Source organism: Oncorhynchus mykiss, chromosome 23 (assembly GCF_013265735.2).
Source record: "Oncorhynchus mykiss isolate Arlee chromosome 23, USDA_OmykA_1.1, whole genome shotgun sequence".
Taxonomy (NCBI): Eukaryota; Metazoa; Chordata; class Actinopteri; order Salmoniformes; family Salmonidae; genus Oncorhynchus; species Oncorhynchus mykiss.
In genome coordinates, this window is record NC_048587.1 from 46442011 (window position 1) to 46464184 (window position 22174).

The window sequence follows — 22174 nt, forward strand, 5'->3', positions numbered from 1 at the left end:
AAAGTGAGGATTTTATGTATGGAGGTCAATTAGAGTATTGAATTTGGTCAACAAGAACATTTAATTTGCTACGTGCGTCTTATTTGATCGAATATTAGTTTCGTAAAGGTTAGGTTGTTACGAATCGGACTATTTCCATTATTGAGTGGTTGCTCAACTATCTTGTCAATATAATATAACATCTTTGTCATTGCGCTCTTAACGGAAGCGCTTGTCGGCAGTCCCGCTCTAAAATTATTCCGTATGGAATTGATCGCACTGCTCAAAAGTTCTGCGCAGCGAGTTATTTTTTTGTTTTGCTCTAGCGCTTGTGCGGAACCATTGCAATGTCAATATAGCTTCCACACGGATGTAAAATAGGTACCATTAACGACCATTGAGCCACCATCTTTGATTGAGTTACAAAAGATAACGTAACGACCTAACATTTTTTTGTGCAAACTTACGAGTAAACGTGGCTATTATTAACATAATTTTCACACCTACCGTTTTCGGATGTAACGGCAAGGAACACTCAATATGGAAAGACGCATCCATGGGGGGAAAGGTAAAACAGGACTTTTAGCTAAAAAGGTAGCTAGACAGTGGATATAAAGAAATCAGTATAGCAGCTACATGACGAGCTAGCTAGCAAAGTGGCTAACTTCCTGAAACCGAATGTTGAAGAACATAAACAAAAAACATATTTATCACAGTCAGTTGCAACTGCATTACTTGCTGTTTGGGGTTGTCGGCTGGGTATCTGTATAGCACTTTGTGACAACTGCTTATGTAATAAGGCCTTTATAAAATACATTTGATTCATGAACTGATAGTTGCTCATCGTTCTCACATCTTTTAGTGTTTTATAGTTTGTTCATCCTGCTAGAGTTTGATGTAATGTGCAATAATAGGTACTTATACATTGATTTGTGAACGACTAAGTCAACTTCTGTGTTTCAGGTCCCCCTCTTCCTCTCCCCTCTCTGCGCCTCATGGTCCCACCACTGCGGCTGGTCTCTGCAGCCATCTGGCAAACAATCCAGCAGAGACACGTGATGGATTATGGGATGCTGGAGGAATTTGTTACCATGGTCACAGAGATGGTTCCAGAGCTTCTGAACCTCAGACAGAGGGCCCAACTTATTCTGGGTCTTCGAGCACGGGTGAGATGGAGAGACGGAACTAGTGCTCATCATTATGTGGGGAACAATGTCATATGATAATATTTAGTCATCTTTGTCTCAAATGAGTCTCCTGACATGTTTGCTCTGGTTTCAGCTGGTCCTAGAGTTGTGTCGCTCCAAGCCGATCACAGACCTCCAGACCATTCAGCCACACCTAGACAGGATACAGACCCTCACACCTCTCTGGGGGACACAGGTGAGCTCCTTAGGGCAGATACTCAGCTATTGTTTAAATCAGTCAGTCATAGGCATATTTTTTGTTAAGACATTGATTAGGGATGCACGATATATTGGTGAGCATATTGGAATCGGACGATATTAGCCAAAAATGCCAACATCTGTATCGACACAATGTCTAGTTTAATGGCGATGTTAAAAACCGATGTCAAAGCTACCGTTTACAATACCGCGTAGGTAATTAAGCATAATTTGTTCGACCGCAACTTCTGGGGTAGTTAGCTTTAGCTTGGTACCTAGCTAGCATCAATACAACCAGCCTGTAAACAATGACCAGTAGAATCTGCAGTTTTAGGAATCCTTGTGAGTAAGTATTAGCGAGGTTGCCACTTGTTGTTAGCCTATTGAAATTGAACTTTAGTTCATGAAAATAAATATTCATGAAAATAAGTAGCTAGCCAGCTACTTCATCAGCTGATGTAAGAAGGGCTTTATAAATACATTTGATTGATTAACCCTGTTGCCCAAAGCTAATGTTATAAGCAGCCAGCTAGCTTCATCTGGCTAGTGAGGCTCAACCGGACCGTGTTGTGAAGCTAGCCACAATAAGAATTAGGCACAATAGTGGAATTTACGGTTTGCCTTCAAAATAAAAGTATGTAATTGACAGTGATGCAAATGAATACAAATAGTAGAATTATGCCATAGTTTTATTATGAAGGCTAACCGCAATGTCCACTATTGTGGCTAATCCATATTGTGGCTAGCTTCACATAGATGGGGCGGCAGGGTAGCCTAGTGGTTAGAGCGTTGGACTCGTAACCGGTAGGTTGCAAGTTCAAACCCCCGAGCTGACAAGGTACAAATCTGTCGTTCTGCCCCTGAACAGGCAGTTAACCCACTGTTCCTAGGCCGTCATTGAAAATAAGAATTTGTTCTTGCCTAGTTAAATAAAGGGAAAATAAAATAGATGGGTCCGACTACCTTTAATCAAATAAGAACTGCCTTATAAATTATTTTAGATGACACCTATATAGTTAGCAAGCTAACTGTAGCTACTGAAACAGATTGTTGTTTTGCTTTGTTTTTGGGGAAGAACATTGTTTGCATCCATGAGCTAGATAGGTTTTTTTGTGACCAGCACTGTAGGTGCGAGACAACTTTACCAGCATCATAGCATACTTATCGATGAATCGTTGTGACATATAAAATACGAGGGATAGTGTAATCAACGTGTAAAAATTAATGAACGCATATTCAGGTCCTGGTTGGTCAACAAGCTTATTTGACGTGTATCTTTCTTGACACGCAAAGACTCAAACGGCATTCCATAGAAATCCTGGTTGAGAATGAAACAACTGAACAAATGAACAACGAAACAGCACAGCAAGTAAGTGAAATAAATAGGTTTTGATTATGTTTTACTGGTAATGGGGACATACGCCTTTATTTAACTAGGCAAGTCAGTTAAGAAGAAATTCTTATTTACACTGATTGCCCGGATGACACTGGGCCAATTGTGCACCGCACTATGGGACTCACAATCACGACCGGATGTGATACAACCTGGATTCGAACCAGGGACTGTTGTTACGCCTCTTCCCTGGCATGCAGTGCCTTAGACCGCTGCATCCATGTGTGTGTGTTAACTGTACTAGAATGCTTAAAAGGACGCTAAAATTAAAATATTGGTTATCGGTATCGAATCTTTTGTCAAGGAAAATATTGGATATCGGTTTCAGCCAAAAATGTCATATCGGTGCATCACTAACAATGATATGTTATGGCAAAAACATATGCAGCCTAAATGACAAGATATCATCTAGATGTCCTAATGAAGGCAACATGATTATATTCTGTGTTTCAGGCAACTGATGCAGAGGTAGGATTATCTGAATCCAACTTCCTGGGGCTGGTTCAAACCCTTCTAAAAGACCCTGATGAGAGAGAACATTTCTTCCAGGTCAGTGGGTATGGAATAGCTGTGTGTCATTTCCACAAATTAAATAGTCTCCTCAGAGGTTTTCATAGCTCATATTTCATTACTCTGTTTTAGGATGTTTTTCCTGTAGAATTTGGTCCCAGTTATGACGCAGCCATACAGAATCTCATGTGGCAATTTCTTTCAAGACTTGAGAAGCTACTTCCCATGTCAAACTTCCAACAGGTACCAGTAAGAAATAAACTAAAATCATATAGAGGAACCATGGGCTTGGCACTTATGCTTTGTGGCAATTCTACCTATGTTCTTTCTAACTCTGTACCCTCATCTGTCAGGCTTCCTCGCTGCTCGGCGATGTTCCCTCTGTTCTGGAGGAATGTGTTGAGTCCGTGTCTCACCCTCAGCAGCTGAAAACCCTACTTCAGTACCACAGAGACCTTGGCCCGCTGGACAACCATGGTAGGCATCTCACAGAACCCATAATTTTCATGCTTTATATGGTAGATTTGTTTTGACACACCCAATGGCAAATTACGTCTATTGAGCATTACTGGGTTGAGTTTTGGTTCCCTTTCCTTCTTTCACAGACCATCCATCTTCCACCGATGGGGACTGCATTCTCTCAGCTCTCTGTCTTCCTCCCGTGGAACGTGTGGTGATTGCAACAGAGGTGGAGAAAGAAGGAAAAAGTATGGATGTGAAAGAAAGAGAAGAGGGGATGGATAGCAGGTCAGCGGAATGTGAGAAAAACAAAAGATCCTCTGTTAGTGAGGAGGAGGCAGAGGATGCTGACCAAGTGAGAGCGAGAGATGCGGAGTATGAAACAGTGATGGTTATAGGGGAAGATGGGATAGAGAAGCCTTTCAAACTTCTCAAAAAGCACCCCCAAAAGAAAGAGGAAACCCATGATGAAAAATGCAGAACCACAGTCAAACCTGGACAAAAGATAAGCATAGGCGTGTCTAAAGCAATCATGTCCTCCATGATACAAAAGACCTCGGTGGACCTACAAGGGGTTGTTATCGCTAACGTAACACAGACCCCCAAATCCAGTCCAAAGGTTGGAAGAGCCAAAAGGTCCCTGGAGCGTAGGACATGCAAGGTGTGTGGTAAGGTCGTCCAGCGTCCTGCAGTCTTGAGGAAACACATGGTGACTCACACTGGTGACTGGCCCTATCAATGTCCCACCTGTAAGAAGATTTACAAGACCTTGGGAAGCTTCCAGGAACATACTGAAAAATGTGTCTTTCCTATTGAGGAAACGCCTGAGGAAAGTGAGCCGTCCATATCAGTAATGCAATACAAGGGTCTGATGTTGAAGAAAATTTTACCGCGTCCACCAGGACAAAAAGTAGCCCAAAATGAAAAAAAACAAAAACGCATTGTCTGCAAGACATGTCCTGTTTGTGGGAAGACTTTAGCCACAAGCTCGAGCATGAAGCGGCATCAGATTATCCATACCGAGCCCAAAAAGTGCAGAGTGTGCGAACAGGTCTTCCCTAACCCTTCCGAACTGAAGATCCACATGGAGTCCCATCCGAAGAAAGGCATCCATCAATGTAGTAACTGTGAGAGGACTTTCAAGCACGATTACAGTGTGAAGGCTCATGAAGAGGCTTGTCTGTTTCTGAGTCGTCAACAAGGGGAGCTTGGAGAGAGCAGTGGTCTTCCAGCTACGGGGCAAACAGACCCAGGGCCATCGGGCAGTACACACCAGCAGAGCGTGACATGTGAAGCAGAAATCCTACAACTCTCTGCCACTCTGAGCAAACAGAATTCTGCCTTCACTTACATGCATTCCGTGGAGGGGTCATCCGCAAGGGCCAAAAGGTCCCTGGAGCGTAGAACATGCAAGGTGTGTGGTAAGGTCGTTCAGCGTCCTGCAGTCTTGAGGAAACACATGGTGACTCACACTGGTGACTGGCCCTATCGATGTCCCACCTGTAAGAAGATTTACAAGACCTTGAGAAGCTTCCAGAAACATATTGAAAGATGTGTCTTTCCTATTGAGGAAACGCCTAAGGACAGTGAGTCGTCCTCCACCAATGCAACCGAATCTTCTTCCCCAGAACCCAGCGCACCTATGGGATCATCCAAACGCTGTGCAAGGTGTCCTATTTGCCATAAATTTATATTGGGATACCTGCGATATCACATTCTATCTCACTCAGATGAGCGCCCACATGCTTGCCCTCGTTGTGGGTCGAAGTACAAGTTTGACTTTGTGTTGAGGAGGCACATGAGACTGTTCTGCAAGGTGAAGAAGGGTGAACCTGTTGAATTAGGGGAAAAGAAAGTCCATAAGTGTAATGAATGTGGTAAGGAATTCGGGCTAAAATCCACACTGACGGCACACAAGCGCATCCACAACCCGCTCCGCTGTGCCTATTGCCGAAGGATGTTCCCAGACCAAGAAACACTTGCAATACACAAGGTAGAGCACAAACCGGTTCAATGCACCATGTGTGAGAAGAGCTTCAATGTGATAAGGTACCTCTCTAGACACTACGTCGATGACCATCAGTTCAGCGGTCCGTTCCGCTGCACCTACTGTGAGAGAAGCTATGCTGATTTAGCAGCTCTCATCAGACACCAGAGGATTCACACTGGCGGGGAGCCCCCATACAAGTGCGCCCACTGTCCAAAGAAGTTCCATTTTGAAACTGCTCTTGTGACACACCAGAGAAATCACACGGGAGAGAAACCATGCCTTTGCTGGGAGTGTGGTAAGACCTTCCAATCCAAGGGGATTCTGAAATCTCACATGAATCGTGTTCACACTCCTCAGGTGAAACGCATCCCTTGTTCCCAGTGTAACAAAGTCTTCAGGGACAAAGGTCAAATGAAAATGCATGAGAATGTTTACCACAAAGGGGTGCGTTACCCATGTTCCTACTGTGGTAAGGGATTCTACAGCCCTGCCCCATTGGCAAGACACGTGCTGATTCACACAGGGGAGAATCCTTATTCCTGCACATATAAGGAGTGTACAAGGGTTTTCAAATCCGCATCTGAACTGAGGATACACATGAGATACCATACTGGAGAGCGGCCATTCAAGTGCAAGGACTGTGGGAAGGGTTTTGTTCAAGCCCATTATCTCACCATACACCGACGAAGTCATACCGGGGAGAAGCCTTATCCATGTCTCACCTGTGACAAGTCCTTCGGCACCTCCCATCAGTTGAGCAGACACATGAAGACTCACACGGGAGAGAAGCCCTACCAATGTATGGATTGCGGGAAAGCTTTCAATCGTAGAGATCGTTTGCGGACTCATCAAGACAAATGCCACCCAGCTTAATAGTCAATGTTCTATAAATGCTTGTGTTATCCAACTGTAAATTAACTGCAATTTATGTAGCTTATTATGTAGCCAGTAGCAAATAACACTGCCTGAATTGAACATGCATAATGTTGCATTTCATTTTTTACTATGGCTGTAGTGATTAACTAATTTCTGCAATTAATAAAGTACAGTCATCTCAACACCTCTCACTTCTCATTCAGTCAAGTCAGGAAGCCAGAGTCAAATGTTTCCCGTAAAATCTTTATTTGTGATGGCAACATCATGCAAAAGAAAGCTCAGGAAAAAATCAAATCCTAACCAATTGGAATGATCTGCATGTGAAGACAACATCAAGGCAGATGTCTTTAAAATAAGGTAGTCATTCTGGTTCCAATTTAACAATGCCCGTAGAATCATGTTTGTCACAGATCAACAGCTAGATCTCTAAAGTGAGCTCAACAATACGCACATCACGTAGACAATTCTATGGACATTATCTTTTTTTGAAAGGAAAGATACACAAAATATATCTGAATAGAACAATGGCTTCAGGAGCTGATTTCTGCCTTGGTAGCCTATAGCATATTGCCATCGAATGAACTAATTTCAGAAGAGCCATTTTGAAATGACAGAATATGATAAATATAGATAGCCCATTGTAAGAAAATGTTGACGTAAATGTGAATTGAAAGCCATTTACAGCAATGCAGATGCGGCAGTTACTGTATCAGTGAAAACATTTGGGGCGCTGAGTGAGACCTCATATCCACCGAAAATGTACAGTTAACTCAAATAGCAGGTGACAGTTACTGGTAAATTCCAACTTCAAAAAAAATAAAAAATAGCCAGTTTGGGGAAATATTAAGTATTGACTAGGACATGAACAGTTTTAACTGCCATCTTTATACAGGAATGTACACTGGGTCAGAAAGACAAAACAAAGGTTTTCCAGCCAAGGGATACAACGCCTCCATTACACTTCCGCTCCATTGGGATTCAGGAAAAAAATACTATGTACATTTGAGATAAATGGTTTTAGTTAATATCCCACCCCAAGAAGTTGGCTCCAATGTTTTACAGTGCCAAATCAAAGGCAATTTGTTTTCACCTCTTTTGCTAACGTGTCAAATCAGAGTACACTTATGTAGAAAAATTCTTCCTTTTTTCTTCCTTTATACAGTGATAAAAAAAGGCTTGATGCATCAAACAGAAAGCTGCAGGATGGCCTCTTCAGGTTGATTCTAGGGTGTATTCAGCGAGGTGAAGCGTTCAAAGCGTTGCAGATAGAAATATAATGAATTGAGCTGACAACTATTATCTAGCTCTACATAATCATCTGTTCTACACAGTACATTTCTTTCTGAGAGCCCTTACGTTTGCACCCCCCTGAACAGGCCCATGGGTGTCGCTGATAGTGGTCAGGAGACAGGACAAACTGTAAAAGTCTCGCTCTCTGTCTCACGCATCTTACACTGGTGGGGGGAGTAGAGGGGGTGGGATGGAGGCAACGGTTTCCTTTGTCGCGCCATCCACGAGTCTGCCAAATTGATGATCTTTGGCACTTATGCTGGAAGACTCAGCTTCTTTCCTTTCAGTACTGAAACAGAGGAGAGATGTTTAGGTTCAACACTCCTGTTCAACCGATGCTCAGCACATTTTCTTCACATTAACAGATACCAGAGGCTCCTGGTGAGTGCTGAAAGTGACAAGCCAATCATATATACTGGACTTTAAGACCCTAGGCTTCCACATTGAGAGTAGGAGTAAAGTACCTGGTTAGTTAGCCAACGTATACAAATGCTGAACCATTATAGCTCCCACTTAATATAGAACGGGGTAAGATGAGACACTAGACTCAGAAGTCAAAGTTCATGCTAGCTTATTCACGCTGCACGGCCTCATTAAGTCACCATTGCACGATACACCCAGACCCATTTTCTTACATTTAGCTGCGTGTCAAAACCAGTACCCCATAGAATACTTAATGCCTCATTCACATTACATCTGAGCAGTCTGTAGAGATGTGCCAGATGTCATTCATTTAAATGGGGACTGTATGCAACAGTGTTGTATCACTGCGCACCCTGCAGTTGAAGGCTCTGTTGTGAAACGGATGTGCATACTTTTACATTTTTCCAAACTTTGCATTGTCATCAAGTGTGCTTCAGCGCAGCCAGAGTCCGTGTACAAGTACAGTGAGATGACTTTCTAGCAAGCTCTAAACCCAACAATGCAGTACTCAATATCAATGTAGTGCTAAAAATAACATAGAACAAAAACAAATGAGAAATAAAATAAAAACAAGCTAAATACAGGTGAACAAGATGTGATTTTCAGCAATGGTTTTATGGGATAGCTAGTGGCTTATAAACAATTATCCATTCCTATAAGTGAGTACTATTTTAATAGTATTGTTAAATACACATTGACCGCTAAGCCAATTATACTATGTGACTTGCCTCCCATTTGAGTTTGTTTTTATTTCTAATTATTAGGTGCAGGTCTCTAGCTACAATATCTTATGCATAGCCTAGCTTTTAGCTACCGTTAGCTAGCTGCTCTGTAAACTAGTTTAACTTGGTAGAAAATTTGAGAAACAATTTTAGGAAAAACTAAAATAAATGTTTTATTATCACCTGAAACAATATGTTTCTCCTGTCTAGAATGAAAGTCATTTTGCAATTTTCCAAAATAAATGTGATCTCTGACTAGAGACTCTCCTCAATCTTGTGTTGTGTCATCTTCATGCAATTTGGTTCCATTACTGGATGGAGTAGCGTCCATTAGCTACCGTCCAGTAGCGGAACCAGATTGCATGAAGATGTCATACGGCATAATGAAATAAGTCACGATGTGAATGGGGCATTACTCTAAGCACTCTTTGTAACAGTTTCGGCGACTGTAAGAGAAGTGAGTAAAAGGACACTACAGCGTCACACTTGGCACCAAACTTACTTAGGAAATAAGTTGGAAGACTGCAACTCGACTCACCTTTCGTTACGTACAGATAGAAGAAGTCGCAATAGAGGATTGTCTGAACAACACCGGCCACGATAGCGATCATGTCGAAGAACCCCTCCAAATAGAAGCGCCAGATCCAGTTGATGAGGTACAGGGCCCGGTACAGGCCCAGGAAGAACAGGTAGTGGGTAGTGATAGTCTCTGCCTCGCCAGTCTTACTGATCATGAAGAGCTGTGGCAAGATGGCCACCGACTCCAAGTAGATGGAGAATGTCCACAGGATCTGGAGGGAGAGAAGATAGGGAGAGAGAGCGGGAGTGTGTGGCTCTAAATCAGTTGCTGTATAAGACACTGATGCAGTATGCACTCATCATACCGAGACGTACGTGTGTGTGTGTGTGTGTGTGTGTGTGTGGACTTACCTCGAGAGGAGAGAAGTCGTGGTTGACAAGGAAAGCCAGCCCTCCCACGGGAACGACCAGAAACTCCACTCTGAAGGTGTCATGGTTACCGTCGTAGGTGGCCTTGAACTTAGTGTAGATCAGGTACACGGTGGCATACGCACAGCCAATGTAAATGACCTGAAACATAATACAATCCACTAGTCAAGGTGAGGACACATACAGCACACTGACTAGATGATCCCTTCACTAGAACTTGGAAGGCGAGTGTTTACATCCAAATTACTTTAACCCAAGGGTCTCCAACAGGTAGATTAGCTCGCAGCTCACCTGAGTGGCTCGCCAATCAATTCTAAAGTACATACATTTAAAAGTGTTCCGTTGCAAACTGTCAAACAAATCTCCCAGGTACTATCCAATAAAAGCCACATCCCACCTCTAGTTATCCACTATTGCCTCAAAAAGCCAAATGTAACATCCGCCAATAAATGTTCAGCAATATTGCCCCCCCCCCCCCGTCTGTTTGGTGTGCGCGTGTCTATCTAGACAGTTAGCGATGCTAATGAAAACCATCTTGTGGGTAGACCGAATGGGTTTCACAAAAAAACTCAAATCTCATTGAAATGTTAACTGCAAAGTAGGCTTACCTGACAGCACTATATTGATACAATCATTGGGTGGCCAGTGTTTTGCAAACTGCCATGACGTGCTACAGCAGTAGGCCAACAGCAGAAAATTGCTAGACCTACACATTCCTCTTGCTAGATGAGCAATTAAAGGGGAATTACACCAACAACAAATCTAAATCAGACCTCAATAATGGTCTTCTGATGAGATGTAAATATTTTCATGGACTCTGAACATACAATTATTCATAGCGAAACAATGAAAATATTGAGTAGCAAAATAAAAACAGGAAACAGAATTTGGGAAAATACTAAACATTTTAGATTATTTAGCAGGTATATTGACAGAAAACATACATTGTACATCACAGATCCAGGGAAGAGTTGCAGGGTAGAGAAGAATGTGCCAATTTGAAAGCTATTAAAAAAATGTAAGTAAACTTTATAGCTTGCAAAAGGTTAAAAACACACACACACGAAAAGGTTGCAGACCCGAGTTAACCAGTCTTCAGAAAGTACTCATACCCATTGACTTATTCCTCAGTGTTTTATATCCTGAAAATGTATTAAATTATACACACAATAACCCCATAATGACAAAGTGAAAATGTTTAGAAATGTTAGCAACTTAATTGAAAATAAAATGCATAAACATCCAATTTACTTAAGAATTCACACCTAGCCAATACTTTGTAGAAGCACTTTTGGCAGCAATTACAGCTTTGAGTTGTCTTTGGTACTGTATGTCTATCAGCTTTGCACATCTGGATTTGGGGATTTTCTCCCATTCTTCCTTGTAGATTTTCTCAAGCTCTTTTAAGTTGGATGGGGAGCTGCGGTGAACAGCAATCTTCAAGTTCTTCCACAGATTTTCAATAGGATTCACGTCTGGGATTTCCCTGTACTTGGAACCTAGTCTCCGCCACTGAAAAGCATCCCCATAGTATGACGCTGCCACCATGCTTCACGAAAGGGATGGTGTTAGAAGTGTGATGAGCTGTGCCTGGTTCTCCAGACACAGCACTTGCATTCAGGCCAAACATTTATATTTTTGTCTCAGACCAGAGAATATTTTGTCTTTCATGGTGACCACAGCACTTGCGTTACAAAAAAAACATTACACATACATGTTATTCAATCATTTTATCCACACTGCTCACTTGTGTCTACATGGCCAGGCGCTAAAATAGCTGAAAGTCCCACCCCCTCATTGGTTTTTAGGAGCATATACCCACGTGGGTGATTGAACGATTAACTGAGTTCCACACTCCAGTTGGTGATGATGCATTTTAATTATGCATTTTGCCAACCGCCATATAAAGTTCAAAGAAGAGATTATTAGAAACTAACTTGGTTTACCTTTAATTGTAGGAGTAGAGAACATTGTGCATTTCAGGTAAAATTACAACTCAATGGTTATATCCCAGGACAAATCAGCTAGCAACAGCACGCTAGCTAGCTGAATTGCCATGAATATTAATATGCTTTTCGACCAGTCCCCAAATTAATATAATTGGTTCGGAGTTTGTTTTGATATTTCAACCAGTGAGTCCTGATCGCATCTGGACAAAATCAACATGTGCGCGATGACGCACGCAGTCTAGTCAGCATGTCTTTCACCTGCCTTTTTGCAAACTCCAGGTGTATTGTTATGTGCCTTTTTCCTAATAGTCACTTCCATCTGGCCACTCTCTCAAGGCCCAGATTGGTTGAGGTGCTGTAGAGACTGTTGTCCTTCTAGCAGGTTCTCTCATCTCAGCCAAGGAACTATGTAGTTCTGTCAGAGTGGTCATTGGGTTCTTGGTCACCTCCCTGACCAAGGTCCCTCATGCCCGGTACTCAGTTTGGTTGGACAGCCAGCTCTAGGCAGTCTGGGTAGTTCATGTTTTTTTCCATTTCCCAATGGAGACCACTGTGGAAATTGTTTTATACCCTTCCCTAGATATACAGTAGGAAGAAAAAGTATGTGAACCCTTTAGAATTACCTGGAGTTCTGCATAAATTGGTAATACAATGTTATGATCTTCATCTAAGTCACAACAATAGACACAGTCTGCTTAAACTAATAACAAACTATACTGTTTCATGGCTTTCTTGAACACACCGTGTAAACATTCACAGTGCAGGGTTGGAAAAGTATGTGAACCCTTGGATTTAATAACTGGTTAACCCCTTTTTGGCAGCAATAACCTCAACCAAACTATTTCTGTAGTTGTGGATCAGACCTGCACAACAGTCAGGAGGAATTTTGGACCATTCCGCTTTACAAAACTGTATCAGTTCAGCAATATTCTTGGAATGTCTGGTGTGAACTGCTCTTTTAAGGTCATGCCACAGCATCCCAATCGATTTGAGGTCAGGACTATGACTGGGCCACTCCAGAAGGCGTATTTTCTTCTGTTGAAGCTATTCTGTCGTTGATTTACTTCTGTGTTTTTGGTTGTCCTGTGGACATTCTCCTGCAAAATGTCTTGATAAACTTGGGAATTCATTTTTCCATCAATGATAGCAAGCTGTCCAGGCCCTGAGGCAGCAAAGCAGCTCAAACCATGACGCTCCCTCCACCATACTTTACAGTTGGGATGAGGTGTTGATGTTGGTGTGCTGGGCCTTTTCTCCACAGTGTTGTGTGTTCCTTCCAAACAACTCAACTGTAGTTTCATCTGTCCACAGAATATTTTGCCAGTAGCTCTGTGGAACATCCAGGTGCTCTTTTGAGAACTTCAGACGTGCAGTAATGTTTTTTTTGACAGCAGTAGCTTCTTCCGTGGTGTCCTCCCACAAACACCATTCTTGTTTAGTGTTTTATGTATTGTAGACTCGTCAACAGAGATGTTAGCATGTTCCAGACATTTCTGTAAGTCTTTAGCTGACACTCTAGGATTCTTCTTAACCTCATTGCGCATTCTGCACTGTGCTCTTGCAGTCATCTTTGCAGGACGGCAACTCCTAGGGAGAGTAGCAACAGTGCCGAACTTTCTCCATTTATAGACTATTTGTCTTACTGTGGACTGATGATCATCAAGGCTTTTAGAGATACTTTTGGAACCCTTTCCAGCTTTATGCAAGGCAACAATTCTTAATCTTAGGTCTTCTGTGATCTATTTTGATCGAGGCCTGGTTCACATTAGGCAATGCTTCGAGCAAACTCAAATTTGAGTGTTTTTCTTTAATGGGGCACGGCAGCTCTAACCAACATCTCCAATCTCGTCTCATTGGACTCCAGGTTAGCGGACTCCTGACTCCAATTAGCTTTTGGAGAAGTCATTAGCCTAGGTGTTAACATACGTTTTCCAACCAACACTGAATGTTTAAATTATGTATTCAATATAGATAAGAAAAATACAATCATTTATGTGTTTAGTTTAAGCACACTGTCTATTGTTCTGACATAAGATGAAGAACAGATTTAGTCAAATTTACGCCGAAATCCAGGTAATTCCAAATGGTTCACATACTTTCTTGCCACTGTATGCATCATCACAATTTCATCTTGCAGATCTATGGACTGTTCCTTCAACTTCATGGTATAGTTTCTGCTCTGACATGCACTGTCAATTGTGTTTCTTTCAAAATCACATCCCAAAAAATTGAATTGGCCACAGGTGGACCCCAATCAAGTTGTGACAGGAAGATCAAAGAAAATTGGATGCACATGAGCTCAATTTGGAGTGTCATAGCAAATGGATGTCAATACTTATGTAAATGAGATTTCTGTATTTCATTTTAAATACATTTGCAAACATGTTTTCACTGTCATGCGGTATTGTGTGTAGAGGAGTGAGAAAAAGAGAATTTTATGCATTTTGAATTCAGGCTGTAACAAAATGTTGAATAAATGAAGGGTTTTGAATACTTTGAAGGCACTTGACATCTTACTAAAAGCAACCTCAGATAGATGAGAAAAGTTAGCAAATTATCTGCTTGTTGGGTTTTAAAATGTACTAACTAGCGGTATCCATAGTTAGAGGTATACGTTTTGGACATACCCACTCACATACACCAATGAACCTTGGATATTCAAGGGTGTGTCAACTTATCAGTACTTCAATATTGACTCGTGAATAGATCGCTCTACTACAGAGCACGGGTGGGGTGTGTTGGTGCACAAAGAGCTGTAAGAGGATGAGCCTGCCACCCTCATGGAGGTGAGGGGGTCTATGGTGTTGGTGTCTCACCTTCATGGTGGTGTTGTAGAGGGAGATGAAGGAGGTGAGCAGGTCCAGGTAGCGCGTGGTGAACACCAAGGCGAACAGGATCTGACTCTTCCCTGAGATACCTGTCAGAGAGACAACCAACCAACGGGTGTATGAGACGTCAAATGTTGCTCTTCTCTACCAAACTCACAACAGTCCCCCAAGAGTGTATCTCAAAAGCCTTAAGAAATTCCTCTTCTTGTCCTTCATCTGAAATTGTTGTGCAATCCTTCCTTAGAGTGACCACGGATGTGACGCGACAGGGTTGGTGTGAGGCTAAGAAGTGGAATCCTTGCTTTCACCTATCCAATCAGATCAGTGTAACTTCCCAGGGAGGAACAGGTACTCTGGTGGCCTCTTGATAGGAATCCAAACCTGGCAAGCTAATTTTATCCCATTTCACAGGCTAACCCAGTTAGACCCTGCACCAGGCTTCTGTCTTCTCTAGCATGGCCAGATAAGACACCACCCGATGTCACAGGAAGGCCATAAAGATCATCAAGGACAACAACCACCCGAACCACTGCCTGTTCACCCCGCTATCATCCAGAAGGCAAGGTCAGTACAGGTGCATCAAAGCTGGGACCGAGAGACTGAAAAACAGCTTATATCTCAAGGCCATCAGACTGTTAAACAGCCATCACTAACATTGAGTGGCTGCTGCCAACACACTGACTCAACTCCAGCCACTTTAATAATGGGAATTGATGTAAAATATATCACTAGCCACTTTAAACAATGCTACTTAATATAATGTTTACATACCCTACATTATTCATCTCATATGTCTATGTATATACTGTACTCTATATCATCTACTGCATATTTATGTAATACATGTATCACTAGCCACTTTAAACTATGCCACTTTGTTTACATACTCATCTCATATGTATATACTGTACTCGATACCATCTACTGCATCTTGCCTATGCCGTTCTGTACCATCACTCATTCACATATCTTTATGTACATTTTCTTTATCCCTTTACACTTGTGTGAATATGGTAGTAGTTTTGGAATTGTTAGGTTAGATTACTCGTTGGTTATTACTGCATTGTCGGAACTAGAAGCACAAGCATTTCGCTACACTCGCATTAACATCTGCTAACCATGTGTATGTGACAAATAACATTTGATTTGAATTGATAGTGATGACAGTGATAAGAACTTAGACTTCCAAGGCGTTTTATTACAGGCAATCTAAACAGGCATAGACTCACAGCTGCCCCTCAGAAGGCCTGCCTGCAAACACTCAAGTGGCAACCTGTCCCCTCACACCCACTTGTAGTCAACCTCCCAATACATTAATAACGCCGCTGGTCTAGAGTATACTAAAAAATGTATTCAACTTCAGTGGTTTGGTTATGTTCCTAATGACAGGCACAGTACCTAAGCATAAACAGATTTTTGCCTGACTGGAATTGGTGTCACAAATCCAAACTCTTGTGGGCCACCTGCCAACTGAAGTTGTTGATACATGACAGGTGTCAGTGACTCCTCAGATAATGCATCCTAAACCTGACCTTCAACCCCAAACTAGTTCTCACAACAGACTATGCAAGAAACCTTGTATTCCCAGGGGACATTGGAATTGAACTAATTAAATTTTGTATAAGGTAAAGTCAATATTCTGCTCTAGCTGTGTATTCGACAGCTATTTCTCTTATCCGCGTTTAAGTAAAAGCGCTGCTGCCACGTCACAGGTCAGGCCAGGGTAGCATCGGCGTTCAAATCAACTGGGAACTCAGAAGAATAAATATCATGTCGTCAGTGACGATTCAGGTCGGACAGTCTAAACACTAGAAAGAGGCGTAAGTTTTCGAGTTGGATGGCTGGTCATAACGATTTTTCCCCAATCTGAGCTCGTTTGTTTCCGAGCTCCCAGATCCTATACAACAGGGATAATTGCATTTTTTTCCGTTCTTTAACTAGCCAGTCAGTTAAGAAATAATTCGTATTAGTGGGTTAACTGCCTTGTACAGGGGCAGAACGAAATTTGTACCTTTTCAGCTCGGGGGATTCGATCTAGCAACCTTTCGGTTACTGGCCCAACGCTTTAACCACTACGCTACCTGATGCATGACATATCACACAGGGAAACGGGTTAATAGTGCCCCCAAACTGACATGCGCAAATCTGTTGCCTGACATAGCAGCTAGCTGGTCAGCAAATGAATGGGATACTCAACTAGTTGATGTTGGTGTCTTGTTAATTAGCTGTACAAGCGAACTAACGATAACCAACCAAAAGTGTCATGATCACTGGGATTTAGGTGATTTAATTTGGCTAGGTGTATTTCGGCCTTTCCCAACATTATTAACAAGGCCGTGCTAGCATCAATGTTAACAATCTGGTTTGCTATAAAGCCGCAAGCGCTAACGTCGTTACCGAGCTAAGGAAACGTTGCTAGCTGGAATGAAGATGTCAATCGGAGATGTGTGCAGGCTGCAAATACTCCAAATGGGAATCTTACTCACCGGCACAGGACCTGGTTTTCCATATTTTTAGAAGTAGAATAATGATGGCTGCTAAATGGGAAAGATCGCCGGTGAGTCTGAAAATGTTCATGATTCTGCTGGGTATTGAAGGCGGCTTTGCCTTCGCTAGCACGAACTTATGCCCGTCAAAACAAATTCGACCTTCTAGCCCCCGTTACTGACGAGTTTAAAACCTTACAAGAGGTTCTGTCAGGCACCTAAATGGACGTTTTCATCGGTCTGAACGGGAAAATGTCGAGTAATGCGCGACGTGGCCAAAGATATCGGCGCCCAAATGCAAGTCGGGAAAAACTTGACGTTCGCGGAATGGGACACGCCGGTGGGAGGGGCACGTCCGTGATCACATAAATTGAATTTCTATTCATTATTTTTAACTAGTCTATTTATTAAAAAACGGACTAATCCACAGACCGAACTGAGAATTTGACATTGGATTGAACAACTACATTGGAGAGTATTTTCAAATAAGCTTAAATAGACTTAAGTCACTCAAATGCACATCATACATTACATTGGCATCCAAGACATCCTTCATGCAAATTACATCCTTTCTGATACATACTGCACCTACGTCATCTCAAACGTCCACTGCACTTTAAATATAAAAAAGTGAATATGAAGGTCAAGAATGACATAAGTCACAGAAAAAATATTTTAATTGTTGAGGTGATATTACTTTACGTAAAATACAGTGACTGGAACATTAAAGTAAACTTGTTCTGCTGCCTATAAAACTAGATGGGAGATATTCACTGACAAGGCCTCACATTGCTATAAATAATCAACCCAGATGTCATTGTAACAGAACGTTACTGCCCAGTTGATAATACAACAGTTAGAAACAGTGTGCTTATAATTAAACCTTAAGACAAATAGACTGGTGGGAAGGAATTCCCTCCATCTGTGCTTGACTAAATCAATTAGATCAACCGGTTCATATGTACAGTATCACAATGTTATTGTTGGAGAAATTACCAACTAAGCCAGAATAAGACAATACATTTACATCACTATACGTCAACCAAGAACAGACAATTTCCAGTGATATGTTGGCACAGAAGATGAAATCCTCCCTCCCTATCATTTACAGAGTTGTGTTATTATATTCCAATCAAGTTATTATATTCAATGGCAAACATCAATTTTTTTGTTTCTTAGACTGTAGAGGTATGACACAGTATGACACGACAGTTGGTAAACAGTGGAGCTACCCGAGTTTCAAACCAGGATTCCCCAGCTGACTTTAAAGAGAAAGTGGTAATGTAAATGAGAAATACTCTCAATGTAATTAAGAAAATCTTACTTAACCTTCACTAATTCAATACAAATCCAGCAGCCAGTCAGAAAGCCTTCTACTGTATCTACTGTACACAGATGCTCTAGGAAAGGTCAGCTGATGCATCTCAATAGTCTAAAGTTGCTTCCTCTCCTCGATCTGCACTCATCTGAAAACAAAGGATGGGTAAAAGCAACAGTTGAGCATGACTCCATCAGGGTCACCAATAGGAATCAGCCAAATAAGTTGGAAGTCCCACCCAGTTGACTACATTAAAATGGTGGAAGCCCTAAATGGCGCTGACCATGCTAATACAGCCTTTTGGCCTCTAGAGGACTTTATCATTGGCCCTGTTTGAGAGCATCAAATCCATGATGCATTGTGGACAAATGGTGACTGACATAACGATCTAAAAATAATAAACAAGTTGTTATGTATGGTGCTAAATCATTTGTAGATCAGTCAGTCAGCAGTCACCTGCACTGTGGAACCAGCCCATTATCTATGGTTCAGTCTCGTTGGAAGGACGGTTGGTTGTTTTAGGATAATGCAGATGAAGGAAGGAGATGAGGATGCAAATGTGGATAATTGAGATGCACCCCAAGATACAGTAACTGACTTCACTCCTCCACAGGTTTCAGGACGAAGACAGCATCATCCAGTACATAGTAATCTTTGTACATGTCTCCCTCACACAGGTACGGCAGCCGAGTCACTGCCTCCACCTCAAACCCCACTTCCCGGAACACCTCATTGGACAGGTTGGTGACTTGCTCCTCCCATTTCTTCCCCTTCACTTTGATGTGCTCTCTAGGGCGCTGCCACTTCCCACCTAGAGACAGAAAAAACACAGATTCAGGAGACCAATCTAGAAAAGGCCTTGTGGCAGCCAAAACAATAAAAGTATTCTACCTGTCTCCATATATTTTATTTTAAATACCGTTACTACCTGCCCGAAAGCAGCTCCATACACATTCACACAAATATCTCATTGACATCAACATATGATTTAGCTGGAAGTCTCAAGTAAGGACATGGCCCTAAGTCTTCAACCTGTATCACTGATTTGTGCTCCATCTCACCTATCTCCACCCAGGGCTGGAAGGGCAGGACAGCGGCCAGGATGAGTCTTCCCGTGCTGGGCACCAGCGAGCGGTGGATGCCCCTGAGGAGATCCAGGGGGTCGTCACAGCGGTCTAGCAGGTTCAGACAGCTGATCAGGTCATACTGGAACCCAGTATGCTGCCATTCATCAATGCCTAAAAGCCTAAGAGAAAGAAGAGGACATCAGAGACTGTGTATGGTGTGTAATGTGTGTGTATCACTTACCTGTACTTCTTCCTCTGGAGGTGCCACTTCATGGGAGGAGAAACCTCAGTGGCGTAGACCTCTCTGAAGTGGGCTCCCATCACCTCAGTGACGCCCCCATCCCCGGCCCCTAGGTCCAGCAGTCTCTCCCCTCGCCACTCGGGGGCGACGCGAAGCAGCTGCTGGAGCTGATCTGCAGAGAACACAAACATAGAGCCACGACCTAGGAACCTGGGAGAGAAGTAGAGAAAGGATAATAATGAGTGAGGGGTACAGCACCTGGACAAAACATATTGAGAGGCGAGAAAAGAGCAAGCAGAGACCCAAAACAGGAGGGTGTGAGAGACAGAATGACAGCATTAAAACACAGTTTCCCTACCCATTGATGGATGTGCGTGACACCAGGGGGCTGAGGACAGTGGAAATGAAGGAGTGGTAGAACTGGGTGAACATCCAGCCAGACTTTTCTATGCTGCGTCTCAGAAAAGCCTGGGTGTCCTGGTCCAGATGGCTCTGCACAAACAGAGGCCTAACCACCTCCCCCAACAGGTCTGGGGAGCACTTGTACCACTGAGGAGCAGGGAGGGGAAAGGAGGAGAAATGAGAGAGTGCAAGAGAGTGAAAATTACTCATTACCACAACACTGGTTAATCCGGTTATTTGTGTCAATCTCTTCATAAATACGGACATAAAATAAAAGCTCTTGAATAATTTATTAGGAAATACGACTTCTTTTCCACCTGGCAACCAAGGAAATACAGTCGCTGGTTCTTGCTGAATGCACAATTTTCCTTTAAAATGCTCACTTCCGCAAAATTATGTCAGGGAGAAGTGTGATATTCTGCCAGTAAATAGTGTAATTGTTTAAAGGTAACTCTGTAGTTAGACACTTACCTCTTGGGTTTCTTGTCCGGATTCTTCGCTTTCGCTTATCATGTTCATGAAAAGTGAACGAGCGAGTGGACTGCGCACGTACTTCCCTGTCCACATCTTTCTAGTACCGAGCAGAAAGGCGATGTAGCCCAACACCCACGCTACAAAAAGCAATGTCCTCAGCTGTAGATGACACATACCGACAATAACGCAACAGATTTGGCAGCTATTGGAAAAGTGCCTGCTGCAACCTGGTTGTTCACTAACTGGTCACTAGATTTTCAAGTTGTTAGACAGATGTAATATTAGATAAACTAGCCAGAGAGTATCCAATTGTGATAGCACACGCAGTGCATACCTTCAGGTCCAAACATAACAAACACACAAACCTGAAGGCGTGGTGACCTTTTGGAGTCCACATGTTATTTATTCGACATCTTAATCCGTTGTGCAAATACTTTCAGCTCAATTCGAATTGCCTTGTGACGGTCACATCTGAAGACTGCCAGCCTAGCAATGCTACGTTCAAAACAACTGGGAAATATCAGAGTTCTGTGCATTCAAAACAACTAAGAACTACGAAAAATAACGACCCCCGACTGGTAAATTTCGTTTTCAACAGTCATCCACCCGGAATTCCAAATCGGGAACACGGGCCTCTTTCTAGAGCTCCGACTTTCCGACCTGAAGTTCGCTGACGTTATGTTTCGTCATGACTCGTTTTTTCCGAGTTCCCAAGTTGTCTTGAAAGCACCATAAACCTACAAAAAAGGATAGGGGGTAAAAATCTGGAAATACACGTTTGCTTCCTGTGTTACATCTAAATAGTTCCCACATAGTCTTGTCCAACAATTAATTGTTTTCTTTAACCTTTATTTAACAATGCACACCCCAAACCACACATCGGCAGAGATGGATGGCATTTTCAATCACCTCAACGGTTTCAGTTGTCTGGTGTGACTTAACGTTAAGTGGAGAGACAAGACGTACAGAGACATTTCTGGGGAGGTAGCATATTTGTAGTTATTAACTGTGTGGTTCCAGCCCTGAATGCTGATTGGCTGACATACCACTGGTAGGAGAAAACATGTAGTTTTACTGAGCTAATTACGTTGGTAACCAGTTGATAATAGCAATAAGGCACCTTTGGGGTTTGTGGTATATGGCCAATATACCACGGCTAAAAGGGCTGTGTCCAGGCACTCTGCGATGTGTCGTACATAAGAACAGCCCTTAGCCGTGGTATATTGGCCATATACCACACCCCGGCATAACTTATTGCCTAATTATACATAAGCTATTGGAGTTAGGTAGGACGTGTTTTAAATGGCATACAGGTCTGTTCTGACTTTACACGGTTATTGTTCTATAGTTATTAATACTTATTTCCAAAAAAGGTCTTAGGAACGTTTATATGTAAAACATTTTTTATTCAATTATTTTATGATCAGTTTTCAT

General features: G+C 42.4%; 3 protein-coding genes across 4 annotated transcripts; 1 reads left to right on the forward strand and 2 right to left on the reverse strand.

Annotated features, from left to right (window-relative positions):
- The first annotated feature begins 233 nt into the window (after positions 1-233).
- On the forward strand, positions 234-6774 carry LOC110502841 (zinc finger protein 616). The gene is made up of 7 exons (XM_021581172.2): positions 234-547; positions 943-1145; positions 1261-1362; positions 3211-3306; positions 3400-3510; positions 3621-3744; positions 3873-6774. Exons 1-7 carry the CDS (start codon positions 520-522, stop codon positions 6587-6589), a joined length of 3381 nt encoding a protein of 1126 aa, XP_021436847.2. The 5' UTR covers positions 234-519; the 3' UTR covers positions 6590-6774.
- A 40-nt stretch (positions 6775-6814) lies between these two features.
- LOC110502849 (ER lumen protein-retaining receptor 2) lies at positions 6815-17581 on the reverse strand. Its single transcript, XM_021581183.2, has 5 exons — positions 17239-17581; positions 14741-14841; positions 9958-10116; positions 9566-9818; positions 6815-8171 (listed from the first exon to the last, which is right to left on the reverse strand). Exons 1-5 carry the CDS (start codon positions 17327-17329, stop codon positions 8137-8139), a joined length of 639 nt encoding a protein of 212 aa, XP_021436858.1. The 5' UTR covers positions 17330-17581; the 3' UTR covers positions 6815-8136.
- Positions 17582-17891: 310 nt separating this feature from the next.
- Positions 17892-21441, reverse strand: mettl9 (methyltransferase like 9). Of its 2 annotated transcripts, XM_021581181.2 has the most exons (6): positions 21106-21439; positions 20738-20899; positions 20223-20413; positions 19865-20074; positions 19618-19802; positions 17892-19367 (listed from the first exon to the last, which is right to left on the reverse strand). In XM_021581181.2, the coding sequence occupies exons 2-6, from the start codon at positions 20831-20833 to the stop codon at positions 19156-19158; spliced, it is 894 nt and encodes a 297-aa protein (XP_021436856.1). In that variant the 5' UTR covers positions 20834-20899; positions 21106-21439; the 3' UTR covers positions 17892-19155. The 2 variants fall into 2 exon arrangements, with proteins under 2 accessions (XP_021436856.1, XP_021436855.1); XM_021581180.2 differs by having other exon boundaries at positions 20738-21441.
- Between the last annotated feature and the right edge of the window lie 733 nt (positions 21442-22174).

Bases quoted from the DNA above. Each gene is read 5' to 3' on its own strand.
- LOC110502841 (XM_021581172.2), top strand. From the start codon at position 520: ATGGAAAGACGCATCCATGGGGGGAAAG. The intron at 548-942 runs GTAAAACAGGAC...TCTGTGTTTCAG, and splicing joins ACGCATCCATGGGGGGAAAG to GTCCCCCTCTTCCTCTCCCC. The intron at 3,745-3,872 runs GTAGGCATCTCA...CTTCTTTCACAG, and splicing joins TGGCCCGCTGGACAACCATG to ACCATCCATCTTCCACCGAT.
- LOC110502849 (XM_021581183.2), bottom strand. From the start codon at position 17,329: ATGAACATTTTCAGACTCACCGGCGATCTTTCCCATTTAGCAGCCATC. The intron at 14,842-17,238 runs GTGAGTAAGATT...TCTCTCTGACAG, and splicing joins GAAAACCAGGTCCTGTGCCG to GTATCTCAGGGAAGAGTCAG. The intron at 9,819-9,957 runs GTAAGTCCACAC...CTCTCCCTCCAG, and splicing joins ACGACTTCTCTCCTCTCGAG to ATCCTGTGGACATTCTCCAT.
- mettl9 (XM_021581180.2), bottom strand. From the start codon at position 20,914: ATGTGTCATCTACAGCTGAGGACATTGCTTTTTGTAGCGTGGGTGTTG. The intron at 19,803-19,864 runs GTAAGTGATACA...TCTTTCTCTTAG, and splicing joins CTCCAGAGGAAGAAGTACAG to GCTTTTAGGCATTGATGAAT. The intron at 19,368-19,617 runs GTGAGATGGAGC...TTCTGTCTCTAG, and splicing joins CCAGCCCTGGGTGGAGATAG to GTGGGAAGTGGCAGCGCCCT.